The sequence below is a fragment of the Bison bison genome, unplaced genomic scaffold, assembly GCF_000754665.1.
Source record: "Bison bison bison isolate TAMUID 2011002044 unplaced genomic scaffold, Bison_UMD1.0 scf7180017864080, whole genome shotgun sequence".
In the NCBI taxonomy this organism is placed as follows: domain Eukaryota; kingdom Metazoa; phylum Chordata; class Mammalia; order Artiodactyla; family Bovidae; genus Bison; species Bison bison.
The window spans coordinates 3316361-3327741 of NW_011494652.1; the positions used below are offsets into that span (position 1 = coordinate 3316361).

At 55.5% G+C, this 11381-nt stretch overlaps 1 protein-coding gene across 1 annotated transcript; it reads left to right on the plus strand.

Moving 5' to 3' along the window:
* Positions 1 to 310: 310 nt before the first annotated feature.
* Positions 311 to 1276, plus strand: LOC104987058 (mas-related G-protein coupled receptor member D-like). Its single transcript, XM_010837820.1, has one exon. The coding sequence runs from the start codon at positions 311 to 313 to the stop codon at positions 1274 to 1276; it is 966 nt and encodes a 321-aa protein (XP_010836122.1).
* Positions 1277 to 11381: the final 10105 nt, after the last annotated feature.

The following is an 11381-nucleotide window of genomic DNA, read 5'->3' on the forward strand; positions in this document are numbered from 1 at the left end:
CTGAGGGACCGCCCCCAGCAGGGTGGAGGCCAGGCCTGCAGCAGGTACCGACGGCCAAGCCTGGGGACTCGGAGCCTTGCCCCGAGCTTGGCCACCATCACATCCAGCAACAGAAACGGACCCTGGCCTGCCCCAGAGCCGGGAGCACGTAACCTGAATTAGGAATGAGGGAAGGTGGCCTGGTGTGGCCAGCGATGGCTCCAAAGAGTGGCAGCTGGTATAACCAGAGGACTCCCTGGGGGTGGGGGGTACCTGAGCTGCAGGGACCCCAGCTCTGTGGCCCTCAGCTCTCTCCCCACTGTTGGCAGGGATGGAGAACACTCTCAACAGCAGCGGCTCCAGGAGCAGCAGTCCAGGCCCCACCCCGGCGCCCCCTGACACAGTACGGGAGGTGCTGGATGCGCTGGTCGTGTTCACCTGCGTGGGCGGCATCGTGGGCAACGGCCTGGTGGTCTGGCTGCTGGGCTTCCAGCGGCGGAGGGGCCCACTGGGCATCTACCTGCTCCACCTGGCCGTGGCTGACCTCCTCTTCCTCCTCTGCTCGGCCACGCTGACCGTCCTGAGCGCCAGCTCCTGGGGGATCCACATGCACCGCCTGGGCCCCCGGGCGGTGAGGAGCGCCGGGTACCTGGCCTACACCGTGAGCCTGAGCCTGCTGACAGCCGCCAGTGCCCAGTCCTGCCTCCCCGGCCTCTTCCCCACCTGGTACCGGGGCTGCTGGCACCGGCGCCTGTCAGCTGCGGTGTGCGCCGTGTTCTGGCTGCTGGCCGTCCTGCTCATCGTGCCGGCCTGGTACTTCCATGACGAGGCTGAGCATCCCCACTCGTGGCTGGGGTCCAAGGCGGAGACCGTCTTGCACTTCTTCACCCTGGTCAGCTTCACACCCATCATGGCCCTGTCCGGCATGGCCCTCTGCATCCAGGTGCAGAGGAGCTCGCCCCCGTGGCAGCGGCCGCTCACGCGCCTCTACGTGGCCGTCCTGCTCTGCGTCTTCGTGTTCCTCGCCTGCGCCCTGCCCCTCGGCATCTCTGGGTTCCTGCTCTACTGGCTGGACCTGCCCCAGAGCGCGAAGACTCTCTTCGGCCATTTCACCTGCTTCTCTCTGTCCGTGAGCAGCAGCACCAAACCGATGATCTATTTCCTGGTGGGCAGTGGGGGCCGCTTGAGCCTGAGGGAGCCCCTGGGAGCCGTGCTCAGCAGGGTGCTGCAGGAGGAGCCTGAGCTGGAGGAGCGGGAGATGCCCTCCACTGACCCCAGTGACGAGGTGAGGGTCTGAGAGCCTCTGGAGCCCTGCCCCGAGCCGCCCACCGTATGCCAGCCATGTGAGCCCTGCCCCGCGGCTCCCTGCCCAGCTCCCTCCCTTTCCCAAGCCCAGCATCCAGCAGTCACTCCAGAGGCAAACAGCTGCTGTGCCACAGGTCCCGGGGCGGGGGCGGGGAGGGGGGGGTGGCGAGCGTGCGAGGCAGTGAGGAGGAAGCTGAGGTCCCGGGCCCGGGGACACAGGAACTCTTGACAGCAGTCAGGTGAACAGCACAGAGCTGTTAGCCACCCCACAGCTTTGGCGGGTGCCCCCCACCGCCAGATCCCAGCCCTTCAGTTGTTGGATCATCAGAGAGGTCCCGGGAGAGGCAGGGCAACTGGGACAGTGGTCAGGGGGCTCAGGGTGAGGGCCAGTGTCCATTGTATCTAGGTGGTTCAGTATTATTTTTAACACGGATTTCCTTGGCTGCCCCAGGTCTCAGCTGCAGAATCTTTTTCTCCACATGCATCTTCACTGCGGCACGCAGGGTTTTTGAGTTGCAGCACGCAGTATCTTGTTCCCTGACCAGGGATCAAGCCCGGGCCCCCTGCATGGCGAGTGCAGAGCCTTAGCCACGAGACCGCCAGGGAAGTCCTGGTGGTTCTGTGTCTTCACTGGACACGCAGCAGCTGAGTGCCAGAACGGGTGACAGGCTGCAGGGGCAGCCCGAATGCCCCACGGGAGCAGCACAGATGGCGCTGACCGGGCCGTGGGCCACGGGCGAGGGAAGGCGTGTGTGGCGCCAGCACCGGGGCGGGCGGCCCAAAGTGGACGGAGGAGCGTACCTGGCAGACACTCTGGGATCCCCAGGGTCCTGGACCCGGCCAGAGTGCGGAGGTGGCTGAGAGGGGCAGGGCCCTGGGAGCCACGGGATCCATCAAGGCCCTGGGTCCCTGTGCCGCCCTGTTCACCCAGAGGCCTACAGGCCAGAAACAGAGGCCTGGGGTGGGACTGCCACCCCGCTGGGTCCGTGCTCACCAAGAGTCACAAGGGCAGGCGGTTTCTGCTCAGCCACACTCTGCAGCAGCGGGCACCCTGCATGGACCACGCATACAGCAGGCATTTAATAGGTGGTGTTTAACATTTAAACGGGCATTTAACAGCAGCTCGAGCAGGTCGAGTGTCAATGCTCACGGGGTGCTCACAGGTGCACCCTGGCTTCATCCACTCACTCCTTTGGGGCTCTTCTGCCTCCTCTGCATGGACCCCTGGGCAGCAATGGTCTCCCCCACCCAGCTCCGTGCCCTCTGACCACCCCTCCTGCAACCCCGCCCACCAGCTCCAGTCTGCCTCAGGGCCTTTGCACCTGCTGTTCTCTCTACCCAGAATGCTCCTCCCCCAGCTGCGTGCAGAGCTCTCTCCCTCATTTCCTTCAGGTCATCACTCAAGTGTCACCTCTTCAGAGAGACCTTTCCTGACTGCCTTACATAAAATAATACAGCACACACACCCCTCTGGACCTCCCACCCAACTCCACTTGCCCTGTGGGCTCCCCGCTGTGTACTACAGGCTCACCAAGAGGGACTGTGTCCATCTGGGTCACAGCTGTGCTCCACACCGAGGACAATGCCCGACAAAGAGAGGGGCCCAGGACATGTTTGTGGAATGTGCCGCTGGGCAGGCAGGCCTGGGGGCCCAGGGAACAGCAGCCACGATCGTGGGGTAGGGTGGTAACCCAGATGGCTCCAGTCCATACTCATCTCCAAGAGCTGCTGCTGCTGCTAAGTCACTTTAGTCATGTCCAACTCTTCGTGACCCCATGGACTGCAGCCTACCAGGCTCCTCCGTCCATGGGATTTTCCAGGCAAGAGTACTGGAGTGGGTTGCCATTGCCTTCTCTGATCTCCGAGAGGGCCCTCCTCAAATGACACACTCCATGAGGGCCCTCCCCCATGCCCAGATGGGAGCCTTGGCATTCATGTAGGCACAAGTGAAAGAAAGTGAGTGATGTGTGTGTCTGCCTGTTGATGTCCATAGCACATAACCCACACCATCCTCACCCGGAGCCGACCACTGGTCTTCGGCTGTTTCATGCATATGTGATATTTTTTTTCTCCCCTCTGTAGGGTAAACTCCCGAAGAGGAAGGCCTGATTCTTTACAACCTTGCCGAAGGCTGATGGCAAAGACTGCCATCCGTCACCAAAATCTGACTTCCAGAATGAACAAGCAAGCTTGCGCATGGGCTGCTTCTTTGCTTTATCTGTTTTGAGGCTGTGTTATTTGGAGCGTACGAGCTTAGGGGTGTTCTATCCTGGGGAATTGGAGCTTGAGTGGTAAAATATGAAGCTGCCCTCGTGAATCGAGAGGTGTCAGTTCCTTACAGTCTATTTGATATTATCGCAGCTCCATCAGCTTTCTTGTCTCGCTGTTCGTGTGGTGCATCTTCTCTTTCTGTGACTTTCAAGCTTTCTGTATCCTTATCTGTTAAGGTGTATGACTTGTAAACAAGTCAGAATTGGATGGAGTTGTAACTTTGAGAATTAAACCCACCACTGCAGTGAGTGGGCTTGTGGTTCCTGAGTCCCGCCTCCCATGCAGGAGTCAGTCCTGGGTGACGGCAAAGTGGGATGAGAAGGCGGGAAGGCCCCGCCCTCACTGAGGGACCACAGCGATCGGGGGCGGGGAAAGGACTGGCTCTGGCTTTGAGACTTGGCTCCACCATCACCTCCGTGGGGACCTTCTGTCCTCGCAGAGCTGTCTTCTCATCTGTAAAGTGGAGACAGCCACCTCCCCGCCCCCACCAGGCTGCTGTGTGCTGGTCTGGCCTCCATCTATCAGCAAGCGCTGAGAAGTGTCATCCCGGGGCCTTCTGCGGAGGAGACCCGAGCTGCGTTAGAGCTGGGTGGGCATAGCCCAGCCCTGCCTGAGCCATCCCAGGCCCTCTCCATCCTGTCCCTGGATCCACCAAGGGTCAGGTAAAAGATGTCAGCCCGCACGGGGACTCGTGGGATCTCAGAGGAGGAGCTTCCATCCCAGGTAAGGCCGGGACTGATGTGGCTCTTACATCACCTAGGCCTCATTTTCCAGGGCAAGGCTGTGCCCGTCCTTGACTTAGGAACTCCGCTTCGGACTCACGGAGCCCAGGGCACACTCAGGCCAGGGTAGTAAACAGGGCAGCAAGGCTGACCAAGGGGGCTGGATGAGGGGACCCAGGTGGGGGTAACCAGGAGAGCCAGGGTGGCCGGGGAGGCCGGGACGACCGGGGGCCATCAGGATGACTCCCTCCAGCCTGGTCAGACAGCTCCATTCCAGTCCGCTCCCGTCCACTCTGCTGCCCAACCCCCGTGCCCCCAGAGGCGCGTATCAGCTCCCTTTGCCAAGGGGACGTTTGCCCTTTCAGACCTGGCTCCCTGCGGTCTGACTGGGCGAGAGCCAGGAGGACGCAGAAGAAGGAAACTAAACACAGAGCCATTCGGCCCGGAAACAAAATATGGCAACCGGCTGTTGCAGTTCCGTCGCTCAGTCGTGCCAGACTTTGTGACCCCAGGGACGGCAGCCCGCCAGGCTCCTCTGTCCATGGGATTCTCCAGGCAGGAATACTGGACTGGGTTGCCATGGCCTTCTCCAGGGGATCTTCCTAGTCTGGGAATCAAACCTGGGTCTCCTGCATTGGCAAGGGGGTTCTTTACTGTCTGAGCCACCATACTTTTCAGCAAATCCGGAGCCTGGCACGAAGTTGCAGGTTAACAGTAAACAGACGAACAGATGAAAGCTTAGTATCCTCCATCCTAGAACGAACCAACCCCGGGGTTGCACGTGGTGGCTCCAGATAAGACAGAGCAGAGGCGAAGCTCGTCCTGAAACCTGGAGAAAAGGTGAAGCTACACGCACTGGGTTTCCCAGATTGTGCTAGCGGCAAAGAACCCGCCTGCTGATGCAGGAGATGCAAGAGATGCGAGTTCGATCCCCAGGTCGGGAAGATCCCCTGGAGGAGGGCATGGCAACCCACTGCAGTATTCTTGCCTGGAAAATCCCACGGACAGACGAGCTTGGCGGGCTACAGTCCACAGGGTTGTGAACAGTCGGACACCACTAAGCGTGTGCACACTCACACACACACACTCACACACACACACAGTCAGGGACACCCCCCTCCCCAGCTCCCTGGGCAGAGGCTGGAGGAGTCTTTACCAGGCATGCTTATTTCCTGTAGCTTATGTAACAAATGACCACAACTGAGCATTTTAAAACAGAATAAATTCGGACTAATATCTCTCAGGGGACTTGGAGCTATTTTTTTTTTAATTAGGAAAAAGCAACTCCTTGTAGGGATACTTTAGCCTGTTGCTGCCTGAAAGATCACTAAAGTAGGATGCTACAGAGTGCTTCTGGCAGACAAAGCATTCACTGAACCAGGTGAGACTGATTAGCTGAATCACGGCAGATGCTTCGCCTCCTAACCTTTTCAGCCAATAACACTTTCGCACGGACTTAGGGTCCTGTTTTCCGTGTTTCTCTCTTAGTTGTATCAGAATCAGATCCTCAGTATTTTAAACTGGGTAACATACTTACATATGCTAAAACTGAAAGTGGAATGGAATCACTACAGCGAAATATTTCAGACTTCCCTGGTGGTCCAACGGTTAAGAATCCACCGGCCAACGCAGAGGACACAGGTTCGATCCCCAGTCTGGGAGGATCCCACATGCCAAGGGGTAACTAAGCCCGTTGCGCCACAACTGACAAAGCTCACGTGCTCCAGAGCCTGCTGCTCCACAACGAGAGAAGCCGCTGCGGCGAGAAGCCCCCGCTCGCCCCAGCTACAGGAAAGCCCTTGCGCAGCGACCAAGGCCCAGGGCAGCCAGACACAAATACACAAAAATAAAATAAGCTTCATTAATAGGCACTGACGCTTGCATTTTCTACCCGTCTCGTATGTCACAAAATAGTCTTCTGAGTTTTTTCAACCATTACTAAATGTAAAAGTCATTCTTCGCTCGTGGGCTGTACCCAAAGAAAGGGCCAGGGGCCCAGATTGGGTCTGAGGGCAACCGTTTGGCAACCCCTGATCCAAATAACATCGGGAAAATGGTTTACTGAATTCTGGGGGAGCTCCGTGATGTAATACGATGAAGCAGTTTTGAATGACGATTGTGACAAATATTTTTAAAACATGGGACAATGTTTATGACACATTAAGTGGAAAATAGCAGAACACACAAGGGTATGAGCAGCCGGATGGTAATGCTGTAAAAATGCGCAAACACACGGAGGGCGATCTGCAAACCATTAAAAGGGCCCAGCTGGGTAAGCAGAGTGAGAATGGTTTCATCATTCGTTTTTCCAATTTTTTTTTTTCAAGAAGACTCAGTGTAATTCTTGGCTCAATGCGATGCGTGGTAAAGTGAAATTTCAGAGGTTGGGGGACACAGCATAGCCAGTGATCAAGATCATAACTCTGGGCTACACTGAGGGTTGGAACCCACTGGTCATCACTCACCGCTGAGCCCCGGCTCCCTCTTCCAGGAGCAGTGGGGAGTGAGAGGGGGAGTCCGGAGGGTGAGCCCTGAGCAGAGCCCTCCTTCCACGGTGGCCCACTTGGCCACCGTCCCTCAGGGGCGCCCCCTCCCAGCTCTTCCCTGGGTCTCTGGGGTCAGCCAGCTCTCTGAGGTTGCTCCTCAACAGCCCGGGTCATGGGGGCCCGCCCCGCCCTCACCAGCACTAACCCGGCTCCTCCATCTGAAGAAGGCACCTCCGTGGTGCAGAGGCTCGGAGGCCCGTCCAGCCATGGTGGGAACAGTCATCCCTGCCTCACAGTCCTAAAGAGCCTGGCTCAAGGGCAGGCCAGAAGGCTCAGCCACCATGTGCTGTTCAAGAAATCCAAGGGACACAGGGTGACCATCTGACCCAGCACTTCCACTCCAAGAGAAGTAAAAACAGCTTCAGGTAAAAGCTCGCACTCGAATGTTCCCAGCAGTACTACTCACAGTAACCAGAAAGTCGGAAAGTCCAAATGTCTACCACCCCGATGGATAACAAGATGTGGTCGGGCCATACCATACAACAGTGTTCAGGTGTAAGAAGGAATTCACACTGACACGTGGATGAATCTTGACAAGGTTCAGTGAAAAAAGCCAGACACTCAAGGCTATATTGTACTATTCCATTTGTATTAAATGTCCAAAGTAAGTGAATCCAAAGAGACAGAAAGGAGGTTTGTGGTTGCCTGAGGCTGGGACTCAGGGACTGGGCAGTGACTGCTGGTGGATCTGGGGTTTCCTTCTAGAGGGATGAAAACATTTTGGAACCAGATAGAGGTGAGAGATGGGATGAGATGGTTGGATGGCATCACTGACGCAGTGGACATCAATGTGAGCGAACTCGGGGAGATGGTAAAGGATAGGGAAGTTGGGCGTGCTGCAGTCCATGGGGTCGCAGGGTCCGCCATGACTTAGCCACTGAACGACAATAACGAGATGATAGCTTTGCAACATTAAGAATGCCACTGAAAGGCTCACTTTAAGATGGCTGGTTTTAGGGCTTCCCCGGTAAAGGGAAGGCTCAGTGGTAAAGAATCTGCCTGCCCGTGGAGGACACACAGGTTCCATCCCAGACCCAGGAAGATCCCACACGCTGTGGAGCAACTAAGCCCGTGTGCTGCAACTATTGAGCCTGTGCTCTGGAGCCCGGGAGCCACAGCTACTGAAGCTCGGGTTCCCTACCAGCCATACTCCACAAGGAGAGAAGCCACCGCAGTGAGACTCCCTCGCACTGCAACCCGAGGGAAAGCCTGTGCAGCAGTGAAGACCCAGCACACCCAAAAATAAATTATCTTTTAAATGGTTAATTTTAGGAATTCCCTGAAAGTCCAGTGGTTAAGCCTCCGTGCTTCCGATGCAGGGGGCGTGGATTTGATCCCTGGTCGGGAAACTAACATCCCACAGGCCACATGACCAAAACAAAACAATGAAATAAAGTGGTTAATTTTACATTCTGTGAATTTTACCTTAAAAAGATGTCCTGAAGGAGCTGGCCAGAGTTGGGGGAGGGGGAATACAGCAGCTGAACGGTGCCATAGACAACGGGCCAGATGTCAGAGCCACATAAATACGTAACATCGAGTCCTCCATCCGATACACACGCAGCGATGCCTACATGGGACAGACCCTGGGCCAGGGAGAGCCAGGGCTCGGACCCCATCCGGCCGGCTTGAGGACGGCCGGACACAGGGCGCTGGCCGCCTCTCTCCGTGGAGGACGGAGATCTCCCTGGAAGCTCCCCTCCCCCCGGGGGGCTGCAGTTTTCCTGCCCCGCCCTCCCCCGCCACCCCACCCTGCGAGGGCCCGCAGGGGTCCAGGGGAACATACTGTTGGCAGCTGCCAATCTCCCTGACTGACAGGCCTGGAAAATCCAGAATTCCTCACCCTCTCACGTTGCCAGGCATGCAGACCTTCTGGGCTGCATGTGTGAATTAGAAATGAGAGGAATACGATTATTATTAAGAACATTTGGGCGGGACTTCCTGAACCATTAAGTCACCCTTCACCCAAGCCAGAAATATGGACGTCTTCCCAGGCCCTTACCCCACGGGGATCAGGCCACAAATTCTGATGATTTAACCCGTGAATATTCAGCAGCTGTGCCCCTCAGCCTTCTCTGCCTGGCCACGCTTCCAGACTCTGGCTACCTACCCCGTCCTCCATGATTCTGGTTCATTGAAGACACCTCCTCCTCTTGGTCATCCCCAGAAGGACTTTTCTAGAATACAAATCGGGCAGATCTCCCCCTCCTCCCACCTATGTAAGACCCAGGCCCACCCCCAGCCAACCAGGACCACAGGATGCCCAGGACGGAGAAGCACCCAGGATGGAGAAGCACCCTGCAGGGATCTGTTCCCTACAGATCACAGGACCACACTCAGCACTGTGGAAAACTTTTAAAAAGTGCAAGAACTGAATAAAATGACAAGCACTAGACCAAATCCCAAAGGTCAGAGATGTTTGAATTTGGCCTTACAACTTTCCTTCTTCTTTACGCACGTGGGTGTCTTTTACATACATAGCACGTGTGCTCAGACACTCAGTTGTGTCCGGCCTTTGTGACCTCATGGACTGTGTGGCTGCCCAGCGTCTTCGATCCATGGAGTTCTCCAGGCCACGATACTGGAGTGGGTTGCCATTTGCTCCTCCAGAGAATCTTCTCAACCCAGGGATCGAACTCATGTCTCCTGCATAGGCAGGCGGATTCTTTACTACTGTGCCACGTGGGAAGCTCTTACATAAATCGGAGCCTACTGAATCACTAGTTCTGCATCCCATTTTTATCCTTAAACGTTAACATTAAATGATTACACAATGTGATTATAAGATGATTCTACCATTTGATTTTTACAAAGTATCTGCAAAAAAGATGAATTCCTAAATATTATAGAGGAACTTTGGGGTAAAGATGGCAAGTGAAAGTTAGTCACTCAGTTGCGTCTGCCTCTTTGTGACCCCACCAGGGTCCTCTGTCCGTGGAATTCTCCAGGCAAGAATGCTGGAGTGGGTTGCCGTGCCTTCCTCCAGGGGATCTTCCCAACCCAGAGATCAGATGGCAGATTAAAGGCATACATCAACCGAAGGCCACTCCTGAGGCAAATCGACTGATTCCACAGAATCACCAGAAGCTCAGGAAGTGGGGGTCCTTGGGTGCTGAGGAAGGGGGTGCAGGGGAAATAAACTAACAAGGAGGTAGGAAAGCCTTTCAGAGAAGCAATCGCTTTAGAGACTGAAAGTAGAATAGAGGTAGGAATTCCCTGGTGGTCCAGCGGTTAAGACTCTGCCTTCCAGTGCAGGGAGTGTGGGTGTAACCCACGGAGCCCGGTCAAGGAACCAAGGTCCTGCAGGCCGTGGGATATGATCAAAGATTGTTTAAATTTTTTTAAATTTAAGAATAAAATTAAAAAATAATTTTAAAAAAGAAAGTTGAGGTGACCAGGGGCTGGGGTAGGGAATACGGTTTAGGGGGCACAATTTCCTTTCAGGGAGATGAGAAAGTTCTGGAAGTGGACAGTGGTGATGGCTGTATAATATTACTCAATGCCACTGAGTTGTACCCTTCAAAACGGTTAAGATGGTACATTCTATGTTATGTGTATTTTACCACAATTTTTTTTTAAAAAAGAAAAGGGACCTGGGATTCCCTTGGGGTGCAGTGGATAAGAATCCGGCTGCCAGTGCAGGAGACGCAGGTTCGATCCCTGATCTTGAAAGATCCCACAGCGAAGCCCGAGGACCACAACTACTGAGCCTGCGTGCCTAGAGCCGATGCTCTGCAACAGGAGAAGCCACAGAAGCGAGAAGCTCCTGGGCTGTGACGAAGAGCAGCCCCACTCTCATCAACTAGAGAAAACCCATCAAAACTGCGAGACCCAGCTCAGCCAAAATAAATAAGTTAATTAATTTTAAAAAGACACAGTCTGATGATCAGATCCGAGGTGCTACTCAGCGAAGCCCCCTCCCCAGACCCAGGAGAAGAGTCGGCGCAGGTCTCGTCTCTGCGGTGAGTAAGACGGGCCCCTCTGCTCTGGGGCCAGGGGCACAGTCAGGGCAGGGATCCCACGCAGAGGAAAGGGTGTGAGGAGGAGAGATGAGCAGCAGATGCCGCGAGCCCACCTGCCCTGGCGCTGCCAGGAGTCCGACAAGTCCAAGGGGAGAGACGGACACTGACCTCCGACCCCTGGCTCCGGGGCCCGGCAGCTGGCTCCCCGGCAGAGCCCTAGGTCAAGGAGCCCGTGAGCATCTGAGCATGCAGGCCTCACCGGATCCAAGTGGACAAGGACCAGGTGTCTGAGGAGAGTCCTCCAGCAAAGGCAGATGACGGAAATATGGAATAAAACCACTGCAGGAAGAGGGGCGCAGGGAGCAGGGCACTGCACCCCAAGAGAGGAAGGAGGAGAGAGACGAGGGAAAGGAAGGAGTTCTCAAATCGCGATAAAATGTGATCGTAGGAATTTTTAAAACCTGAATATCAATATGAAGGTTGGGCAAATAAGCCTGAGGAACGGCTCACAGAAAGAAAGCAAAAGACCAAGAGAGAGAAAACGGAAAATGTAAAAAGAAAATATGTCCAGATTTGCCCTGTGCAAGAGGGGAAAT

Coding starts and splice junctions, on each gene's coding strand:
- LOC104987058 (XM_010837820.1), top strand. CDS start 311: ATGGAGAACACTCTCAACAGCAGCGGCTCCAGGAGCAGCAGTCCAGGC.